The sequence below is a fragment of the Marmota flaviventris genome, chromosome 6 (genome assembly GCF_047511675.1).
Source record: "Marmota flaviventris isolate mMarFla1 chromosome 6, mMarFla1.hap1, whole genome shotgun sequence".
Taxonomy (NCBI): Eukaryota; Metazoa; Chordata; class Mammalia; order Rodentia; family Sciuridae; genus Marmota; species Marmota flaviventris.
In genome coordinates, this window is record NC_092503.1 from 47,538,040 (window position 1) to 47,562,023 (window position 23,984).

At 37.6% G+C, this 23,984-nt stretch overlaps 1 protein-coding gene, 1 long non-coding RNA gene and 1 pseudogene across 2 annotated transcripts in view; 1 reads left to right on the top strand and 2 right to left on the bottom strand.

Moving 5' to 3' along the window:
- The window catches only part of LOC114086885 (amine sulfotransferase-like), a 17,849-nt gene extending 15,521 nt beyond the window's left edge, over positions 1 to 2,328 (top strand). The window contains exons 5-6 of the mRNA XM_027928322.1: positions 21 to 207; positions 2,207 to 2,328. Coding sequence (XP_027784123.1) covers positions 21 to 207; positions 2,207 to 2,328 — 309 coding nt within the window. The remainder of the gene's footprint in view (positions 1 to 20; positions 208 to 2,206) is intronic.
- Positions 1,737 to 13,624, bottom strand: LOC139706216 (uncharacterized). The gene is made up of 3 exons (XR_011707851.1): positions 13,107 to 13,624; positions 3,218 to 3,377; positions 1,737 to 2,236 (listed from the first exon to the last, which is right to left on the bottom strand). It is a non-coding gene; the product is annotated as an uncharacterized lncRNA (long non-coding RNA).
- A 4,956-nt stretch (positions 13,625 to 18,580) lies between these two features.
- Positions 18,581 to 22,912, bottom strand: LOC114086960 (RWD domain-containing protein 1-like; annotated as a pseudogene).
- Positions 22,913 to 23,984: the final 1,072 nt, after the last annotated feature.

The window sequence follows — 23,984 nt, forward strand, 5'->3', positions numbered from 1 at the left end:
CATACTCATGACTCTTTCAGGACCTCAGAAGTGCAGTGCTGAAAATCTGTAGATTTCTTGAGAAACAACTTAGTGAAGAAGTTGTGGATACTGTTGTGAATCAGGCTACATTTCAGAACATGAAGACTAATCCACAAGCAAATTATCATGATATCATAAAATATGAAATTGGAACAAGAAGCGATAAAGGACATTTTCTGCGCAAAGGTACTATTCAGTAGTTTATAGTAGCAAGATGTAAGCTGTCATTCAAGTGCTTGGTACCTAGGAGAAATAATAAGTGCTTCCAATATGTCTCTCCAAGTAACAGTGACATTTGGAACCTAGAGAAATTAAGCGCCTAATTGAGAGTAGGTCTGAAAAGTTTTTCAAGAAACCTAAGTGTTTTAGTACACAATCTGACACATTAACTTGCTTAATTAATATTGCCTTATATCTAAGCCACATGAGCCTGTTTAGGTATATCAAATGAGAGGAACAATAATCCTTGTTTTCCCTTTTTTTCTTCTAGAACAATCTAGGAAGTAAACTTAATGTGTTTTGCTTTGCTGGGAGGAGGTTTGGATTACTGTGTTCCCATGTGTCAGATTGCAACATCACAAAGAGTATTATCTTATTAGTACTATCTGCTATGAAATCAGTTACTTCAAAAAGTCATTGAAATCATTTTTACTGTGATCTTATTACATGCTTGAAGTAGTTGTCAAGAATGAATATTATTTCCCTTGTAACTGATACCCTTTAAATTCAAATTATTATTATTATTATTATTATTACTACTACTACTACTACTACTACTACTACTACTACTACTACCAGGGATTAAACTCAGGGGCACTCAAGCACTAAGCCACATTCCCAGCTGCTATTTTGTATTTTATTTAGAGACAGGATCTCACTGAGATGTTGAACTCAACATCCTCCTGCCTCAGCCTCTTGAGCTGCTGGGAATACAGGCATACACCACCACACCTGGCTTCAAATTGTTAATTTTAATTTAATCATTTAGTGTATAAACATTCTAAACACTTCACTTCTACTTTATTCACATTTTATGTCATAATTGGCTCATAATTTACTAATAGGATGATCGATATTAATTTATTAAATTATATAAACATCTTATGGAAATTGCCCTAGATATTGATATATTTTAAAATTCTTATTTTTTGGTGACATTTATTATCAATTATCCCTTTTCATTCCTCAGCTACAGCAGATAAAAAGCAATTCTCATACCCCTAAAAGCTTGTTATCTACTCCAAAGGCCAATAATAATGTCTACACTAGTGAACCTGATAGCTGGAAATGCCAAGTTAGTTTTCACTTAAGAATGATGTAATGTAATCCCTGCGGCTCAGAAGGCTGAGGCAGGAAGAATGCAAGCTCAAAGCCAGCGTCAGCAAAAACAAGGTGCTAAGCAACTCAATGAGACCCTGGCTCTAAATAAAGTACAAAATAGGGCTGGGGAGTGGCTCAGTGGTCGAGTACCCCTGAGTTCAATCTCCAGTACACCCCCTCCCCAAAAAAAGAATGGCATAATGATGGTTTAATTTTGTATAAAATAAAGATGCAGAAAGGGAAGCTCTGATGCTCTATATGACTTTAATTTTGTTAGTTGAAAATATTTAAGTCTCATTTTTTTTTTCAAATTTAAAAAGAAAAAAATACCTATCTTGGAGGGCTTTAGTAAGAACTATATTACAGTTGATAAATGTGGTTCACTTAGTGTGAAGTTCACTTAGTATATATACAAGAGTATATATACTAAAACATACTTGTTAAATTCTAATATATTCATATCCTCTATAGTTTTTTCCTCTTAAGGATCACATAGTGGGAAAGGCTAACATACAGGGAAGTGAATTTTAAATCTATTTATTGCATTATTGTGTTCCTAGATTCTTTATTCAATCATTCCTGTGTAAGAAAAGATGAGGTCTCCAATCCTATGGACAGGAACAAATATTTAGCTTGGTTGAAAACAGATTTACCCATTAATTTCCAATTTTTTAATTCTGTGAACACAATAATATTCACATATTATTACAAAGTTACCACAAGAGGTATATTGGTTGCTCCATTTAAATTTGACAGGTGTTCCACATCTGGGACAATAGGACACATGGGTTCAAATGGTTGAGGCAGTCTTTAACATGAAGTGTTCTTTATTCACCAGGTGCCATTCATGTTCTTATCCCATTAGGTACCATTGGAGACTGGAAACATCATTTTACTGTGGAGCAGAATGAAAGATTTGACCAGATATTCCAAAGAGAAACAAAAGACATTCCCCTGAAGTTCATCTGGGATATAAATGAGGAGTAGAATTCTAATCAAACTATAAAAGAATCATATAAACTCTAACCAGAGGCTGTACCTTAACATACATAATAATAATAACATACATAATGCCTATTTAATTACTAATTATAAAACTTAACTAACAAAATAAATAAACTATGCTTAGATTAATTGCCATGAATTCTTTAAAATTAAAAAAGGATTAGTTTTACTTTAAAATTAAAATTATAAATCAGAAATTATGTTGCTTTTGCAGCTTTGGTACCCTGCATGAAAATGGCAAAACAGAAAGCATAAAACATGACTTGCAAATGTCTTCAGAGACGATTCTGTATTGTGCATTTTCCTTTACTCACAATTAAACTCAGGATTAATTAAACATTAAAAATAATTTTATTCTTGTACTTAAATTTTAATTCTTTGGTTTCAAAATCAATGTGGATATTCAAATGTGATATAGAATAAATGGAGAAATCCTTCATAAACAGATACTTCTTTTTAATAATTTTACAGATCACAGTTTGCACTAGTTTTTTTCTGGCTGGTCAGGATGGCATGCACCTGTAACCTCAGGACTCAGGAAGCTGAGGCAAGAGGATAGCAAGTTCTAGCCAGCCTCAGCTCCATACAGAGATCTTGTCTCAAAAGTTTTAGAAAAGGAAAGGGAGCTTGGGGATAGAGTTCAGTAGTAGAACTCCCCTGTGGTTATTCCCTAGTACTGTAACACCACCACCACCACAACAAAAGTTCTATCCATAATGTATCACTCAGTAAAATTACATCACAGAAATTTAACAGTTGAATATTTAATAAAAGTTTAGTAGATTTATAAGCCTTTAAGGGTAGCATCATACAAAGTCATCAAATGGAAACAACCTGTGTTACTTGGCTTTCCATTATTATAACAAAATACCTGAGATAATAAATTCATCAGAAAGGAAAAGTCCATTTTGGATCATAGTTTCAGAGTTTTCAGACACAGTCACTTGACTCAGTGGTTTATGGGCCTGTAGAGAAACATTACTTCATGATGGGCAGTGTGTAGTGGAGTAAAGCTGCTCCCTTCAAGGCATCTGGGAAGGAAAAAGAAAGAAAGAAGAAAAGTCCGGGGCCCTAATATTCCCCAAAGGAATGGCCCTGATGACCTAACTTCCTCCATCTAGACCCAGCAGGTGCTCTGTTTCCCAAGAGCACTAAGGAGTAGGGATGGAGCTTTCAACAGAGGGGTCTTTTGAAGGACACTTACCCAAACCATAGCACAAACCAATATCCATGTGCATCCAAATAAATAAGTAAATTGTGGCATTTCCCATAATGAAACAAATTATGTATAAAGAAGCATGAATTACAACTCTCTGAAAAATACACAAGTCTCGAAATATAATATTCAGTGGAAAAAAGCCAGACACTTATTGCATGTTTTCTTATATTATTCAAAAACAGGTGCAACTAATGATGGTTTTAGAAGGTGTTTACCTTCAAGGAATAATGTGGTAACTTAACAGGTAAATGAGATTAGTTCTGGGTTGTTAGGATCATTTTTTCCCTTAATCTCAGTACTGTTCATTTTGGGAATATTTGTGTGACTGTGTACATAGGATTTGTACATTTTTCTGATTTTTACCATACATTTATGAGATTTATAAAATAAATAAGAAAACATTTTCAAAGAGCAGAAAAAAATCTTGCAGTAACTAAATGGACAAACATTAATTCATAATTAGCAAAAGTTTAAAAACTAGGGAATACTCAATGTTGTGCTCAGATGCAAAAAGTCCCAGAGGAAGAAAGAAAGAGAATAAAGCATTGGGCCCTTAGAAAATCACTAACAATAAGGACTGATTAGATTTTAAATGTTAATTTTAATGTTTCCTTCTCTGAAACGGCAGAAGTCTCCTATCCTTGAGAATGGAAGGATCAAGTATGCCCTCTACAGATTGAATTGGATGGATATCATTACAAGGATTAAAGAATATCTTCCCTGTAACTGTTTAGAAAATTGGGTAGATAATGTTTCTTAAGCTAAACATCTCTATAGAACCTGAAAAACACAGGACCCTTAAAAAGATCTAGAAAAGGGATATGAATTTTCATTTATATGGATTTTATTGTATCATAAAAACAAGCATACTGGTTTACACTTATCTGGGAAAGTCTCAACCTCTCAGTTCACTCTTTAATAAGGTCAATGATCCGGGCTGGGGTTGTATGTAGCTCAGTGGAACAGCACATACCTAGCATGTGTGAAGCACTGGGTTCAATTCTCAGCAACACATATAAATTAATTTAAAAGATTAAAAGTCCATTGACAAGTAAAAAAATATTTTTTTAAAAAAAAAGTAAGGTCAAGGGTCTATCTATTTCTCTCCTGTCAATGGAGTTGATGGAGAAAATAAGGAATCCCTCACCTCTAGAATCTTGGATAAATGGAGATGAAGATGAAGTTTAAATTCAATATCACTGTAACCTGGAAAAATCAGGAATTCTGGGAAAGTAGGGAATTCAAGAAAACACAGGTTCCAAGGGAAAATTATAGGTGCCAGTTGTGGGTGAAAAAAATGTACTCATACAGAAAAGAAACCCACTTAAGAAACCAGGATTTTGTCTCAAATAAATCCAGCTTACAGGAGGTTAAAGCTCCGTATGGTTATTCAAAGATTCATACAGTCCTACAACCCAAACCACACCATTCAATTTCCCATACCATTATGACAACTTAACCCCCTTTGAGACCATCTGTCAAACATCTATAAATTCTAGGCAAATAACAAAAATACAAGTAGCTGAAGATACAGAAAAGTAAACAAAGGCAGGAAGATTATGGAGGGGAAACAAAACTCAAAGAAGAATCTAGAATGGGGAGGGTAAAGTTTTCCTTTTTTGTTTTTTATTTTTGTGTCCCTTTGCTCCCAGGAGCCATCAACAGATAACAATAATGCTGGCAACTAGAACACCATATATACTTCAACCAGTAAATGGTGCTCATGAACACTGCCTTTTCAAGACAATTTACTCTATTTGGTTGAAGACTGCAATAGTGTCTTTTATAGGATCAAAAGAGGCATTTAAATTTACCATTAATTATATATTCATGGTACATTTATTATGCGTACATTTTACACTTAGAAAAACGTACAAAAATATTTCTTATTTAATGATAATGTATTGGCCTCATATGATAATTGAGAATGAAAGTCACATTAGTCTCATTTCTCTCATTCACAACCATGAGAAACTTAAGATGTGCTTATTTCGTGCCAAGGATCTGAACAGACGCTTCTCAGAAGAGGATATACAATCAATCAACAAATACATGAAAAAATGCTTACCATCTCTAGCAATCAGAGAAATGCAAATTAAAACTACTCTAAGATACCATCTCACTCCAGTAAGAATGGCAGCCATTATGAAGTCAAACAACAACAAGTGCTGGTGAGGATGTGGGGAAAAGGGTACACTTGTACATTGCTGGTGGGACTGCAAATTGGTGAAGCCAATTTGGAAAGCAGTATGGAGATTCCTTGGAAAGCTGGGAATGGAACCACGATTTGACCCAGCTATTCCTCTTCTCGGACTATACTCAAAAGACCTAAAAATGGCATACTACAGGGACACAGCCACATCAATGTTTATAGCAGCACAATTCACAATAGCTAGACTGTGGAGCCAACCTAGATGTCCTTCAATGGATTAGTGGAGTAAAAAAAAAATGTGGCACTTACACACAATGGAATATTACTCAGCATTAAAAAATAATAAGATCATGGCATTTGCAGGAAAATGGATGGCATGAGAGCAAATTTTGCTAAGTGAAGTTAGTCAATCCCAAAAAAAAACAAATGCCGGATGTCTTCTCTGATATAAGGGAGGCGACTCAAAATGGGGTAGGGAGGAAGAGCATGAGAAGAAAATCACCTCTAGATAGGGAAGAGAGGTGGGAGGGAAAGGGAGGGAGAAGGGGAATTGCTTGGAAGATGGAAGGAGACACTCATCGTTATACAGAATACATGTATGACAATGTGAGGGAAAGAAAGAAGTGTGTCACATTAGATTGGGTAGAGAGAAGTGATGGGAGGGGAGGGGAGGGAGGGGGGATAGAAAGGACAGCAGAATAAAATAGACACTACTATTGCAGTATATATATACTTGACTGTACGACCAATGTGATTCACCAAAATGTACACTGAGAAAAAGGAGTAATTATACTCCATTTGATTCAAATGTATGATATGTCAAGATCATTGTACTGTCATGTGTAACTAATTAAAACAAATTTTTAAAAAAAGATGGAATAAAAAGATGTGCTTATTTTTCATCATAAACAGTATCAAAAAAATTTTTTAAAAGTAAATTCATTGCATTTACTTCAACACAAGTCCTGTCTTTGATAAATAATGAACATTGTTGAAGTATAACTCACTGCAGGACCTATAAGATTTCCATGTTCACAGGACTCTTCAATAGTGCTGTGCTCTGCTCACTCACTAGCTGAGTGATTTGCTCCCAAGGAGGCACCTTCCAGCATTGATACAAATTTAAGTCCAGGACATTAATTATTCTCTCAATCTCCTACAACTTGGTAAGGATTGTAGCCCTATGACTCAGCAATGGGATAGGGGTAGGGGGTTTTATTTTCTACCCATTTTATCCTTAAATCTCCATTATCATCGTTTAAAAAAAAATAAATGCAACCTACAGACTGAAATCACCATCAGTGTTAAAGAGTGACTTCAAGTAAATATCCAGGCAATTTAAACACCCTGTCAGGGTTATTTCTCCTGCCAATGAATCTTCCCTTCCTATTTCTCTTTCCATAAATGGCACAGGACATGGAAGCTTAGTGTCCACATTTTGTGTTCTGTCTCCTTGATCTTTGCTGACCTTCACTAAGATGTGTCTTCTTCCACCTAGGCATCCAGCAAAGGTATCTCTCGAGTGAAATTGGCAACTACAATTGGGGACAGTGGACTTGCCTTGTCTAAGGTCTCAAAAGTCTTTGCTCAGTCACCTCCTTACCCCTACCCCAGGCCCTTCTTCATCCTTTAACAGGAGCTTGGTGGAAATTCTTTATGGCCTAGAACAATGGTTCCCACCCTATTATATCCTTATCTCTTCTATTTCCCCATTTTATTTTCCCCAAAATACTCTGTTTTAATGGAAGTACAATGTACATACTACAAAACACATAATATTAATATATGGGTTATGTATTCTATAAAATATATACATTTCCATCAACTAAATCTTTTCCAATTTCCATATCTGAGACAAGCATTATTTCAGTTTTTTTAAAACATAGGTTTTGCTTCCTGAAACTTCATATAAAGAATATCAATCATCTTTTGCTTAAAAAAATTGAGACTCATCTGTATACCAGGATATGTTCTTTTGTAATTGCTGAGTAGAATTTTATATAAAAATAACACAAATTCTTAATTTACTCATTGATGGCTTAGGTTATTTCTAGTTCAGGATTTTCATGAATAAAATTGTTATGAATAGTTTTGAACAAGATCTTGTTTTTGGACACACATTAAGTCTTTTGCATAAATACCTAAGAATAAAATCACCAAGTTCTAGAGAAAATGAACTGTTTATTTATAAGAAACTCCCTTTTTTTCAAAATGATTATATCATTTTACACTTCCAGTATCATTTGTGAGAGTTTCAATTGTTCCACACTCCACCATATTGAGATTGTTTGTCTTTTAATTGTGATCATTCTAGTGAGTCTGAAGTACTTTATTTTGATTTCATTTACACTTTTCAAAAAGTTCTAATTCCTTTACTCTCCTGAGATAAAATCCACAGATAGCATGACCTAAATGTACATCTGCAATTTAGAAAAAACTCAATACTATAACCAAAAAGTAGAAACAAAAGTGTAATAAAATAGAATTACATATATTTATATGTGAAATATGAAAGTACTACTAACTATAACATAATAAATAACAAATCATTATACCTATAAATAGAATTACTATAAATTCAAGAACTACAAATGTATAAAATATATACATTGTCTTGTCAATTCATGTATAATATGAAGCCTTGGAATCAATAATGATATTTTATTAAATGCTAATAAGCTCTTAATAAATTTCTGAACATAACGAAGTGTAGTCTTTCCTTGATTTGTATGGCAATTACATTCTTAAAACACTCAGTGGATATTAAAAGTTTACAAAACAAACTTTGAGTTTATATGTCAAATGGAATGAAGTTCTGCACTCAATTTTATACATGTCTTTCCACAGTCATGAATGTCTAGAGAAAAGTTAGAAATTTGTGTAGCGTTTGGAACAGCTTTTTGTCTTGTGGGACTATGCATATCAGAAAATGTCTAGTATCACTGGCTCCTACCCACTTTGGTGTATCCAAACACTCAAAAATGCTCCCACATATTCCACTGCCCACCCAGAACCACTCTTCTTAGCACAACCTGGGGTCAGTGGGAATTAGCTTAGGCACTAGCTCAAGACCCTCCTGACCAAATTCTGCTTTCAGCCAGGTCCTATCTACTACCATCTGCCATTGGGTCACCATGATTCTTTAATTTAAATCATTGAATAAGATGCCTGCGTTTGAGTTCTCCCAGGGAAGAGACGGATGTGTATATAGGCTGGGAAGAACTCCAAGGAACCATATCTTTGTGGGAGTGGAGCAAGCATGACTGAGCAAGGGAGAAGCTGAACTGAAATGCAGTTGCAATAGAGACCACAGCTGATCAAATAGGGAGAAAAGGAGCTCCCTATTCTACTCTTCAGAATTATTCTAACTTGAGGCAGATTGGCTCCACAGGTGGGAACGCAGAGCAACATTTGTGCAAACTAAAGGAGATACACACTGCTAAATAAACTTTTGATTTTTTTCTGGGTTTAGATATTTTGATGATATCATGACAAAAGAAGATGGAGAAGTATACAGCATTGCAATTCAATTGTGTAGGGCTTATGGAATAAGATGCATCAGGAAACATTTATAGGCAAAGCCCAGTGAAAAGCTTTACTGTAACTGACCAGTAACGCAACAATTTTCTCTTTCTAAAAATGAATCATTAAATATTATCATCCCCACCTTACAGATGAGACAAGGATCAGACAGGTTCAGTGAATTTTGGTCAAGTTCACACTACTTGTGCATGACTATTTTAACTATCACTATTCTAAACAGCTGTCCCATACATTTGTACACTAAGAAATGTGCCAACATAACTGATGAACTAACATATTAATTTTTAAATACTAAATCTTCACTCTTATTTCTTGTTTTCTCTTGTGCTAAAGCCCCTCAGCACTGGCTCAAAGTATGCAAGTTCATTATCAATTGATTTCCAATGATGATAGACAGAAAAACACCAACCTTCCCACATAAAAAACAAATGTGCAGACTTCCTATCCCAAACAAAATCCCATAAAATTAGTTAACAATAGCAAAGAAAGAGAATAGTGGTAAATATGATTTTGCTTAAAATGCAAACTTCATCAAAGCTACTGTTTCCCATTTTCTAATCAGTGATTTTATTGTTGCTATAAAAATTTATTTTAGTATTGGCATATAAGTGCATCATGAGGTAGTTTATGCCCCACCCTGGCCCCCTGCTTTTGGGGGGTTAAATACTTTACCTTTTAAATGGGGGTAACTAAATATATTTTGTTTCCAACTCTTATTTTCAGTCAATGAATATCATGGTGCCTTGTTCAGATAAAAAAGTTTCAACAGTAAAGAATTTCCAAAAGTAAATACTCTTCACCTCTGTGTAAGGAGATAACATCAAGAAAACTAGCAGAGTGTTCTTGTAAAGAAAAATTGTTGCAAATGCGGAGATCAAAGGAGAAGAGGAAATTCTTGAGTATGTTTAGGATGAGCAAATGCCTAATACAAAAGGCCAATAGGCAGGAAAAAAAACAATTATTTAAAAATATTAATTAAATATACAAGGAAATGAAAAGATCTGGTTAACTATGGGAAACAATTCTCTTAGTTCTTTGAAAACACTTTTACTCATTGTCCTCTTTCAGAGACTATGCTTTTCCAAAAGTATGAATCAGTCTGTCTCTCTTACTCTTCTATTTCCTCTTCAACCCAGTGCTCTCTTCTCATTTGGCTTAGTATGCCTAAAATATTTAGCTGCATCACAGAATTAAGAGAAACAAAAATAATAATCCCCCTTTTTCTGAAGATCCCACCCGACTCACAGGTTTAATAGAATCACTGATGTTTTCACACCAGCCTACTTGGGACGATTGCCAATAGCTTCTAGGGACCCTCTTCACAACTGAGGAACGAGAGAGGATCCTCCTGGAAGCCAGGAAAAATATTCTTGGACCAGATGGACGACCCCCAACTTCCCAATCTAATTGAAGCTGCCTTTCCCCTGAACAGACCCAACTGGGATCCCAACACCCTCGAAGGTAGGGAGCATCTGTCCACTTATCGCCGGACTCTAATAGCGGGTCTCCGAGCGGCCGCCAGATGGCCAACTAATTTGGCCAAGGTAAGAGAGATTATCCAAGGGCCTAATGAGTCACCCTCAATGTTTCTAGAGAGAATTATGGAAACATATAGGAGATATACTCCTTTTGATCCTCAGGCAGAGGACCAAAAGGCATCTGTTGCAATGGCCTACAAGATATGACTTTAAGAAATTTAGTCAGAGAGGCTGAGAAAGTGTATTATAAAAGGGAGACAGAGGAAGAAAAAGAACAAAGAAGGGAGAAAGAAAGGGAAAAGAAGGAAGATGAAAGGAATAAAAGACAGACTAAGATGTTGGCAAAGGTCCTGGTCACAGCAGCAGACAGACTAGAAGTTAAAAAGCAAGGAGACAGAAAAGGGTACCTGGGCCCAAGCCAAAAATCGCCCTTGGCTTCAGACCAATGTGCTTACTGTAAGGAAAAGGGACACTGGGCCAGAGATTGCCCTAAAAGGAAACAGTCACGCCAGCCAGCCATCCTAACCCTGGAAGATGATTAGGGGAGTCAGGGCTCGGACCCCCTCCCCGAGCTCAGGGTAACTTTTGAAGTGGAGGGGACCCCAGTAAACTTCGAACTGGACACAGGAGCAATATACTCAGCCCTTAAAACTCCATTGGGCCCCTTATCAAACAACAGGTCACTAGTTCAAGGGGCTAATGGCAGTAAATATCGGGCTTGGACAACTAAGAGGACTATGGACTTGGGGAAGGGTAAAGTTCACCACTCTTTCTTGGTAATCCCAGAATGTCCGGCCCCATTGATGGGCAGAGATCTGCTCACCAAACTCCGGGCCAGAATAACCTTTAACCCTGATGGTCCCCAAGTGGAGTTTCTGAACCCTTCAGTAAAGACTCCCATAGTCACAGCTTTAACTATGTCAGTAGATGATGAACATCAACTCTTCATGCCCTCTAAGACTGATCAAATGGGCAAGCTACCCCAAAAATGGATAATAAATTACCCCGATGCCTGGGCAGAAACTGCTGGACTAGGTTTAGCAGTCAAACAGCCTCCGATAGTAGTGGAATTAAAAACCTCTGCCTCCCCAATCAATATTAAACAATATCCTCTAAGCAAAGAAGCTAAAAATGGAATAAGACCTCATATTCAAAAATACTTGGCTCTGGGAGTCCTAAGGCCCTGCCAATCGGCCTGGAACACTCCCTTACTGCCAGTAAAGAAACCTGGAGGAGACTATCGTCCTGTGCAGGACTTAAGGGAAGTCAACAACAGAGCACAGGACATTCACCCCACAGTACCTAATCCATATAATCTGCTTAGTACTCTAAATCCTGAACGAAAATGGTATACTGTCCTGGACTTAAAAGATGCCTTCTTTTGTTTGCCTTTACATAAAGATAGCCAGCTACTGTTTGCTATTGAGTGGGTGGATCCAGAAACAGGAACGTCTGGCCAACTAACCTGGACTAGACTCCCAAAAGGGTTCAAAAACTCCCCCACTCTCTTTGATGAAGCCCTCCACAGGGACCTCAATAACTTCAGGACTACACACCCAGGAGTCACCCTGCTTCAATATGTGGATGACCTGCTGCTGGCAGCTGACACCAAGGAAAATTGTGAGTCTGGAACATGAGCACTATTATCCGAGCTTGCTCGGCTTGGATATAGAGCTTCTGCCAAAAAGGCTAAAATCTGCCAGCAAGAAGTTATTTTCCTGGGCTATTCCCTTAGAGATGGCAAAAGATGGCTCACAGGGCCCAGAAAACAGACTGTTGTGCAGATACCGCCCCCATCTAATAGGAGGCAACTTAGAGAGTTTCTCGGGACTGCTGGCTTTTGTAGATTATGGATTCCTGGGTTTGCATCCCTAGCCGCTCCTTTGTACCCACTGTTGAAGGCAGACACCCAATTCCAATGGACCCCCAAACATCAGCAAGCTTTTGATGATATTAAAAAGGCGCTGCTATCTGCTCCAGCTCTAGCACTTCCGGATGTAGAAAAGCCCTTCACTCTTTACATTGAGGAAAAGAAAGGAATAGCCAGAGGAGTGCTCACTCAGACTTTAGGGCCCTGGAAGAGACCTGTAGCCTACCTGTCCAAAAGGCTAGATCCAGTGGCTAGCGGGTGGCCCCATTGCCTAAAAGCTATAGCAGCAGCAGCCCTTCTAATAAAAGATGCTGATAAATTAACGCTGGGACAGAAGCTAACCATTATAGCCCCTCATGCCCTGGAGAACATCATTCATCAGCCTCCAGACAGATGGCTATCAAATTCTAGAATAACTCACTATCAGAGCTTGTTGCTTGACAAAGACAGAATAACACTGGGACCCCCCAGCCCCACTTAACCCAGACACACTCCTACCTGAAGAATCATCAGAGCCTGTCATCCATGACTGTCAACATATACTGGCAGAAGAGACCAGTATACGACAGGATCTAAAAGATCAGCCACTGCCCCATCCTGAAGTCCTGTGGTTTACCGACGGCAGCAGCTTCCTCCAGGACGGTAAGCGGCGAGCTGGGGCAGCAGTAGTTAGCAGGACAAAAGTCATCTGGTCCTCTAGTCTCCCGGAAGGGACATCTGCACAAAAGGCAGAGCTGATCGCTCTTACGAAGGCATTAGAACTAGCAGCAGGCAAAAAGGCCACCATATATACTGATAGCCGATATGCGTTTGCTACCGCCCATATACATGGGGCTATTTATCAGCAAAGGGGGCTATTAACCTCGGCCGGAAAAGAAATAAAAAACAAAGATGAGATTCTCCGCCTTCTCTCAGCAGTGCAAAACCCCAAAGAACTAGCTATAGTGCACTGCCCAGGGCACCAAAAGGGAAATGATCCCGTGGCGGTCGGAAACAGAAGGGCAGATGAGGAAGCTAAGTTGGCAGCTCTGACGGGAGTAACCATGTTAACACTTTCCTCACCGGGGGAACAACAGTCAGGAGATTCAACTGCATCCGAGTACCCAGACAATTTAACACCTGAGGACACTGAAACTGAACTCCTTGACTCCACCGGGCCTAGCCTGCAATTTCAAAAAGCCCTACACTATGTTAAAGATGTGCATCAACTCACTCACCTTGGTTCAAAAAAACTACAGGCATTCCTGAAGGATCAAGAGCAGAAATTTCCGCTGACCAGCACACAACGAAAAAAAATAGCCGAACGGGTAATAAAGGCCTGCCGGGTCTGTCAATTGGTTAATGCTTACCCCTCCAAGCTTCCTACAGGGAAACGCCTACGAGGAACCAGACCAGGACAATTCTGGGAAATAGACTTTACTGAAATTAAACCAGCAAGGTATGGACTTAAGTATCTTCTAGTTTTTGTAGATACTTTTTCAGGGTGGATTGAAGCCTTCCCCACGAAAAAAGAAACAGCTCAAATGGTAATCAAAAAGATCCTGGAGGACATCTTCCCGAGATTCGGCCTGCCTAAGGTAATAGGGTCCGATAATGGACCGGCGTTCGTGGCCCAGGTAAGTCAGGGATTGGCCAGGACCCTGGGGATTAATTGGAAATTACATTGTGCTTATAGACCCCAGAGTTCAGGACAAGTAGAAAGGATGAATAGAACTATTAAAGAGACCTTAACAAAATTAAGCTTGGAGACCGGTATAAAAGATTGGACTATGCTCCTACCTTATGCACTGTTTCGTGCAAGAAATACCCCCTCCGCCTCTTTGTGTAACCTCACCCTCTATGAAATTCTCTATGGTGCCCCTCCTCCAATAAGAGACCTAACCCCAACCCTGAGACTTAACGATTCCTTTCACACCCCCTTGCTTGACAGACTTAAGGCTCTTGAACAAACCCAGCGATTCCTGTGGAAGCAGCTGGCTACTGCCTATCAGCCCGGAGACGAAGGAACCCCACATCAATATCAAGTGGGAGACTTCGTCTAAGTGAGACGACATCAGGTGTCATCCCTAGAACCCCGCTGGAAAGGACCATACCAGGTGCTACTCATAACACCTACAGCGGTGAAAGTGGATGGAGTTGCTTCTTGGATCCATGCCTCCCATCTCAAGCCTGCGCCCTCTCTGGACTCCAATTGGAAACTGGAAAAGACTGGTAACCCTTTCAAATTGCGTATTCGCTGTATGGATAGGGCTATGGACTCTCCCCTTGACCACCAGCAATCCTAACCCCCATCAGCCTGTTCAACAGCGATGGCAGATCATAAATCCCACTGGACAAGAAGTATGGTCTATTTCAAATACAACCCCCCTAGGGACCTGGTGGCCATCTCTTCACCCAGACATTTGCCAGCTTGCTGTAGGTCTTTCCTACTGGGATATTCCTGATGTAGAGGACCCCACCAAAATCCCTTTATACCCCAGCCGATCAGGATCCCCTTTTTATGATAAACTCCATGGTTGCAGTGGCCCCCCAGTTAGATGTGAGCTAGCTGGATTAGACTTCTCTGTCTGTCCCGCAAACTACAGAAGCCGCAAACAGACACAGTTATGCGGAGGAATAAATGACTTTTATTGTAAATCATAGGGATGTGAACAAACAGGGACTGTCTGGTGGAAATCAAACTCCCCTAGCAGCTTGATCCGGGTAGGACGAAACCATACCTGGAAACCAACTAATTACAACTGTGATCCCAGAACAGTTAAAAATACCCCTTGCGGAAATAATAGCTTGTGTAACCCCCTAAATATAACCATCACTCCCCAAGGAAAACAAAATATTCTAACATGGCTTTCAGGAACCACTTGGGGAATGCGATTTTATGCCCCAGGAAATGATTTTGGCCTCTGGTTCACTATCAGGCTCAAAAGGGAAATTCCCTCAGCCATAGGACCTAATTCCCCCAAGCCAGTTTCAATCATAAGACCCAATCCCCATAGGATAAGACTCCATTCTTGGTCTCCAAAAACTATAAAACCCCCAATACTTAAATCCACCAAAGCCAGGCTGCCTCCTCTTGCCAAAACCCCTTCACCGGCTCATACTTCCCAGATTACTTCCCTCATCCCAAGTAAAACCGACACCTCCCCCTGGAAATTAATTAAAGGAGCCTATACGGCATTGAACTCCACACAACCAGAACTTACCCAATCTTGCTGGCTCTGCCTTTCCGCTGCTCCCCCCCCCAATTATGAAGGAATAGCAACTAATGGAACCTATACAATAGAGATACAAAGTTCCTCCTGTAGTTGGGGTAAAAATCCTAAATTAACCCTCCCAGAAGTAACCGGGGTAGGCTTATGCCTAGGTTCCCTGCCCAAAAGTAAACAACAATTATGTACCCAGATAAAAAAGATCAGCACTATGCAGGGCTTTCTAGTCCCTGAAAAAGGAACCTGGTGGGCATGTGACTCAGGGTTAACTCCTTGCATTTCAGCCCAGATATTTAACAACTCTGTAAATTATTGTGTAATGGTACAAATATTTCCCAGAGTGCTCTATCATGATACAAATACATTTGAAGATCAAATAAGGGGATATACCACCCAATTCCGCCGGGAACCTGTGTCCCTCACTTTAGCCATATTATTAGGAATAGGAGTTGCTACAGGAGTGGGTACAGGAACCGCTGCCCTGGTCCATGGGTCTCAACAAATGGCCCAATTACAAGCAGCAATAGATCAGGACTTAAAAACATTAGAAACCTCCATCACAGCCTTACAAGAGTCCCTAACCTCTCTCTCTGAAGTTGTTTTACAAAATAGACGAGGGTTAGACCTCCTCTTCATGAGGGAAGGGGGACTCTGTGCTTCCCTAAGGGAGGAATGTTGCTTCTATGCTGATCATAGTGGGGTAGTCAAAGAATCAATGACTAAATTAAGAAAACGCCTTGAGGAGCGACAACGAGAGAGAGAGGCTCAAAAAGGATGGTTTGAGTCTTGGTTCACACAATCCCCTTGGCTAACTACACTCTTATCAGCCCTAGCTGGTCCTTTAATAATCCTCATGTTATTGTTCACTGTGGGACCCTGTTTACTCAACCATGTGGTCTCCTTTCTCCAAGCTCAAATTGGACAAGTTAAACTTATGGTAATAAGACAACAGTATGTCCCTTTAGCAGACACAAAGTGTGATACCCCTCAATAATCTGTCACTTCTAAGATTAGAAGTACTCAGAAAAAGAAGTGGGCAATGTAAAGGTTAAATTTAAGTTTTGCTCTCCTGTTAAGTTTAAGTTTTGCTTTTCTGTGAGTTTAAGTTTTGTTTTCTTGGAACCCGAAACTTATGTTAAAAACAGTCACTTATGTCAAAATGTACCCTGACCCAACACCCCCTGACAAAACGCATGATTATTCTATAATGGTTATTTTGTAACAATCCCACCCTCGCACCCTAACTGCCATATGAACTTCCCTGTTTAAACACTGCATAAAAACTCTGCTTAAGCGGTGCTCAAGGCTCCAGCTTCTCTCAGGAGAACTCTGAGCCCCAGCATGCTGGCCCAATAAACCCCTTTGCTTTTGCATGAGACAGTCTCTTGGTGGTCCTTTCCTCCGACGTTTGCCGGACCCTAACAAAATGACAAAAGTGGAAAGCCATTTCAATATTTGGAGGAAATGTATAAAACTGATCCTTAAAAACAACATGAAGGGGAAAGAGGAATCTTTTTATTTTTATTTTTTGGCAGTGCTATGGATTGAATTCAGGACCTCACACGTACTAGGTAAACACTCTACCACTGAGCCACATCCCTAACCCCAAGAATCATTCTTGACACCGAGAGGTCAAGTCTTCACTGAACTCAGTACCACATGGCTCCTCACTGCTATTTTAGCCTCAGTTAGTCTGCTTCTTCTACGTTCTTATGCATCTTTTAAACAGCTTTCAGCAGGAGCTTTTAGGAAAAATAAAACCTCACGTAACCATTTTTGGATCTCTCCCTGTTCTATTGCTCTGGCATCAAGACTGACTACAAGTTTCCTTGAAAAAGTATTAAATTACCCAATGATAATTTGACTTTTAATAACAAAAGTCCAAAAGTCAATGTGGGATCGATATAGTTTTGTTTGCAGGTATGTGGCATGGGTCTTTTTTGAATTAAGACAGCCTTTGACAACAGCACAAGTGATTTCCCACTGGATTTGGATCAATCCTCCATGGCTTCAAAGACTGGAAAACTCACATGAAGCCTGGCTCTCCCATAAGGTAGCCCCAAGTCAATCATTTCAAATTAATACAAAGACAGTCTTACACATGTATGGAGATTAATGTGTGCTCCTCTTGCACACGGTGTATAACTCTTAAAATTCAGATCCCTTCAGACTGGCTAATTAGAAAGCAGCAGGGAAACACTAAAACATACAAACTTCACAATTGCAAGACAGTAGTTCAATCAGGAGTGTGCATCAGAATCACCTGTAGAACTGGTATGCAATTTCACTTTTTAAAAATGCAGACTGGGACTTACATAAGTCTAACCTGAGAAGTGGCCTAAGAATAAACATCTTCTAAAAATACTACAAATTCTGACTCCAATACTACTATTATAATGAAATCCATTTTTTCCTGCCTCTAATGTGGGCTCTGGTTTTATTAAGACTTAAATTTATTGTGCCAGAAGGATCTAGGATTAAAGTTCTATTTGCCTCAGCCTTCTAATACAAATGACTACACTTAGAAACCAAAGAAACAACTATCACCAGCAGAGAAATTCTGAGTTATTCTGATTCCTCATGTATGAACCTTCACATGTGCCTACAGTAGCTTACCTTCAAGTCTTGGTGTTATAGGCAGGATCTCTCTTCAACACTAAATGACTTTAAATATGTCATAAATATATTACCTTCTGCTCATCAATTAGAAGACATAAATATTCTGTATTTGAAACTTTAAGGTCAGTTTATTAAGTTCATTGATGAAAGTGATCAGAAGAATATTCTCCTGAAAATTATTTTTTTCTTAGAAAAAAAGAAAGGAAAATCAAAACCCTCTCAGCATAGCCACAGATGCTGTGGCAGTCAACTTCTCTGCAGATGGGGACAGTCCATTAGTCTGCTGAGCCACTCCCTGGGTCAGCAGGATTGTAGTCTGGATCATCTTCATCATCCTCCAGCTCCAAGTCATCCATTTCCTGGAACAAAGACTCATCCACCTCCACATTGTTTCCAGCTGCAAAAAGCAAAACAAAATTCCCTTTCAGACTTATACTCAAGAGTCAATGACAGAACTCACTGGAATACCAGACAGAAGCTTCTCAGTGTATATAGGAGGTGTCACTTATGAAATCCCAAACTACTAGTGAAAATCACATCTTTCTTTGTCAGTAGAGACTCTTAACACTTTAAGAGGAATTTCATTCCTCCAGGTCACAGTTCAAAAATCTCTTGTTGTTATTGTTGTTGTTAAGGGATTATCATAGAATGCATATTTATAATATGGCATGTTATATACTGAAGATATATTGCCCTGGTTATAGTAAGTTAACTATCAATGAGACTTGTACCAGGAATCTCTCTTATACTTGCTAATTAATTGACAGATGGAACTTGACCTTTCCTCTCCACCAGTTCTCCTTGTAACCAATAGTATCACTTCTCAAGATTCCATGTGTCTGAGCCCTACAGTAAGCAATAGCCAGGCTCCCCATTAAACATGTCACTCTTCACTTTGTCTGAAGTAGATAAATAAAGGATAGTATAACTCTATTGAATCCCCACACATTGTAACCTTCCTTCCCTCTCAGATCCACTTACTGACATTCATTGTAATGAGAATATAGAGAACAAGTGTTGTTTCATGCCTATGAATAGATCAGAAAGAAAAATATAAAATGCTAAGCCCTGGTCAAATAACTGTCTCTGTAAGGTTTCACAGAGCAGATGAAGTCTAAAATATCCAACCAAGAAGAAAAGGTCAGGTGAAAGCAATTCTAGGTAGAAATGTATACAAAGGCAAGAATAAGAGTAAGACCTTGAATATGTTGAACTGGAAGGCAAGATTTTTTAGGAAAAATACCAACAGATAACATGGACAAAGGTCAGACTGAGGACTGTATAAATCAACCTTTTTTCAAACCAATGGAAATCATGAAAGAATTTCAAAAGAGAAATTTATGACTAAATATTGGTTTTAGAAATGTCATCTCAGAGACAGCAACAATAAAACAGATAAGGACATTAGAAAGAAGGAACAGATTTGGTTGATATAGTTTCAGAGGCTACCACAAAAGTCAAATGAAAATGATAAAACCTTCAAGTAAGGAAAGGAAAGTGATGAGAAGAGATATTTCAAAGCCAAAATCAATAGGTATTTTTTGGTACCTTACTGGATATGAAGAGGTATGTGACCAATCACAAAAGGAAAGGAATGAAGAATAAGTGACACTAAAACTTGTTCTGAGAGAATGAAAAGATGCTTTGGAATTAGTAATTCTGGAAAAAAAAAAAGGAAAAGTGTATCCTTGCTAGGTTTTTGCTTTTTATCCTGACTATATATATTTTTTTCATTTAGACAATTAAAAATCTGCTACAGAGAATGTAATAAGATGCATTTTTTAAGAATGTGAGTACTAGCAAGTTCAAAAACAATGATTTAGCAGTGGGTCAGTTCAACATTGGTTCTTAACTTTCTATAAAAATAACACCTTGCATAATTCTAATCCTCTATAGCAGATAAGCAGAACTAGGTTGAAAGGCCAAAAGCTAGAAGATCCCCAATTAGCAAAATGAATCTTGCAGAAATTTGACAAAGTATAGAAATCTAGGGTCTTATAAGAGGTGTGACTGAGTGTGAAGTCCAGTTTAAAAATATAAGTAAGCCATAAGCTCCATGAGGACAGGAAATTGCTTTATACTATTCTCTGCTACAATCTCAGTGTCCAAGATACACAATAAATATTTGTGAATGTATGGATGGATAATGGATAGATGAAAAAACCAAAAGAGGGTAAGGGGTAGGAGAAAAAGGAGGATAAAAAAGCAAAGGGGATAAGCCGCTCCACAGGTAGCAAGAGAGGAAATACTAGGAGTTCTATATCTGAGGTTTTTCCAAGCTCCATGAGACACTATGGAAGATCATTCTAGATGATTCTAGAAATTTGGGGAAAACAGGTCATCTGAGTCACAATGGGCCTGTTTCCTTGTCACCATAATTGTCTTATCTATTCCTATCTTGAGATTGCTTAAGTTATCATGAAACTTTTAAATAGTACATTGTTGTAGGATTAAAATATTCAGTTCAAATGTATTAACTGATCAACTGTTAGAATTTTTGCTTCAAAATGAATTTTTCATCAGTCTTGGGAGGAAAATTTTACATTGAATTATCACTCTGATCTTTTTTGTTTGTTTATTTAGAGAGAGAGAGAGAAAAAAAAAAAAAAAAAACCTTTTTTGTTTTGGTAGATGGACACAATACAATGCCTTTATTTTTATGTGGTGCTGAGAATTGAACCTGGGTCCTGCCTGTGCGAGGCGAGCGCTCTACCACTAAGCCACACTCCCAGCCCTCACTCTGATCTTTATGGTTTAAAATTAAAGACAACATTATACACACATGGAATTCTGATGTTATCTTACCATCCTCCAAGAACTGGATATCAGATGTGTTAAGATTATGATCTGTTTCAAATAGCTGTTTCTCTAAAAGACATAAGTATATTTAACTGAAATGGCATAATATTCATTCACCTTCCCTACGAACATTGAAAAAATGTAACAATTCAGGAAAACAAGTCTGAAAATCCATCTTCCTACAAATTTCAATAAATTTATGAACTCATTCAGTAGCTAGGAGGTATATGAAATATATTCACATTAAAATGGAACAAGTGATAAACCTAGTCTATCTAGAGTCCTAGAAAAATGAGATTGCCTCTATGTAAAGTTTATTACCTTAAATACTCCTGTATTTCAAGATCTATTTTTAATATTTGTACCAGAAATCAGACATAAAAATTCCTCATAGCAAGGTACAGTGAAACATGCCTGTAATCCCAATTACTTGGGAGACTAAGGCAGAAGGATTGCAATCAGGACAGGCCTTGTCCTCTTAGTGAGACCCTGTGTCAAAATAAAAAACGAAAAAGGGCCAGGAACATGGCTCAGTGATAGAAGATCACTGGAATAAATCCTCAGTACTGGGGAAAAATTAATTATAGATTATACTTTAAAAAAATAACATCATGTTGATATATTTTCTTTTTCTCCTAGATGCCTACGAATATTATTTTCTTATAAAAACCTGTTCAAATGATCTTCTTGCTACAGAAGATACTAGAGTATTTGAGGGTAACAGAAAAAAACATGGGGTAGGGGAGTATCATACCACTTAATTTATTTTTTTTTCCTGCTTGCTCTTCTTCTTTCATCCATTTCTTTTTAATTTCCAAAAGTTCTGCATCAAACTTAGCCTTTCAACTTAAGGAATTCTCTATTGTAACAGGAATGCCATGGAAAAATTGCTTAGAAAATGAAAATGACAATACTCACAAGATTGATATGATAGTTTCACAAATAAAGCCTAAAGATATCTTCTAGATAAATAAGTACAATAACTTAGAAGAGAAACAACTTACCAAAAAAACTAATGTTTGAAATTTTGAAACATTTAATCTGATTTCTGCCTGTCCTAGCTACTTTCATTGGTTTTGACAACTTGCTCTGGAAAAGCCCATTTTTAATTCTTATTATAAAAAAACAAAATAATATACAATGTAGTTGCTATATTTACCACTGATATTTACCATTAAGAAGAATGTTGTCTGTTTTAATATGCCCTGAATACATATCAATTTATGAGAATAAATTATTGTTTTTTTACTTCATTTCAGAATTTGAGATTCTCAGATCATTGTGATAGTGACTTTATCATTCTAAACTCTATATGATAAGTAAGATATTTACATTTCTTGATTTTACTTGTATGAGCTTTACTAATCTAGCTAATTAGAATTCATTACTCATGTTATTCCACCAACCAAATGAGAGACTTCTAAATTTTTACTCTTCAAAAAATTTACAAAACTTTTCTTTTTGTAATTTCAAAAAAATTGAAATTTCTAAAGTAGAAAAACCAACAGTAATAAACCACATAAAACAGATTTAGAGAACAAATGTACCTTTTCTGCTTCTTCTGCTTCTCTTTTTGTTTTTTTCTTTCCTTTCTTCTAGTTCTTAATCTGATCTACTATTTCATTTTGTTTGCTCAGCTGTCACCAGAGTAAATATCATCACCATACCAAGATTTTCTTCAGCCTATGCAACAAAAAAGGTGATAAAAAACATACTTCTCAGAAAAATAGAAACTAGCCCATGAAAAAATCTTTTAGTGTAATCACTAAAGACATATGCTTCTAACATGATTACAATTCAGTTACACCATATATTCATACACTAGAATAAATGAAAATGTTAAGTGATTTTATATTTATTTATTTATTTATATCAGCGGAATCCATTATAATTCTTATTACACATATAGAGCACAATTTTTCATATCTCTGGTTGTATACAAAGTATATTCACACCAATTCATGTCTTCATACCTGTACTTTTGATAATAATAATCTTCCCATTCCACCATCATTAATAAACCCATACCCCTTCCCTTCCCCTCCAACCCCTCTGCCCTATCTAGAGTTTGTCTATTCCTCCCATGCTCCCCCTCCCTATCCCACTATGAATCAGCCAAAAAAAGAAGTGATTATATATATATATATATATATATATATATATATATATAGAGAGAGAGAGAGAGAGAGAGAGAGAGAGAGAGAGAGAGAACTTCCTCTAAAAGTCATGTCATTTGCCACACCCAACATAAAGCATGTTATTTCAGTAAATTGTGTTTAATAATCATATATGTAGAATTCAGAAAACCTTTTCCTACAGTCTGAGTAACAACTTTTCTCAAGCATTTCTCAGTATTTTAATTTACAGTTTTGAGTATTAAAAGCTAAAACAACAGAATTTGGATGCCAGCTTGAATTTTTAAACTATTACTATAATAAACACTGTGGGTACTTTTGTAATTTATTTTCATCTTCTTTTCTTTAGGTTTGAAATGGTTTAAAACTAAATGTAAAAGCATCTCCAATTCATGAAAGGATAATAACTCAAAGACAGACTACTAGGAACCTAAAAAATCACTTTCAAACTTACTAGCCAGAATCTCAGAAATCATTAAGTACTTCTCTGGGCAAGGTTCGCCTAAGGAATATATATGAATGGGTATCTCATCAGTTGTGCCCTTTGTAAGGGGCTTCAAGCTAAATCCTGTAATCCTCCTCAATGTGCTGCATCTATGCTAAGCATCCTAAAT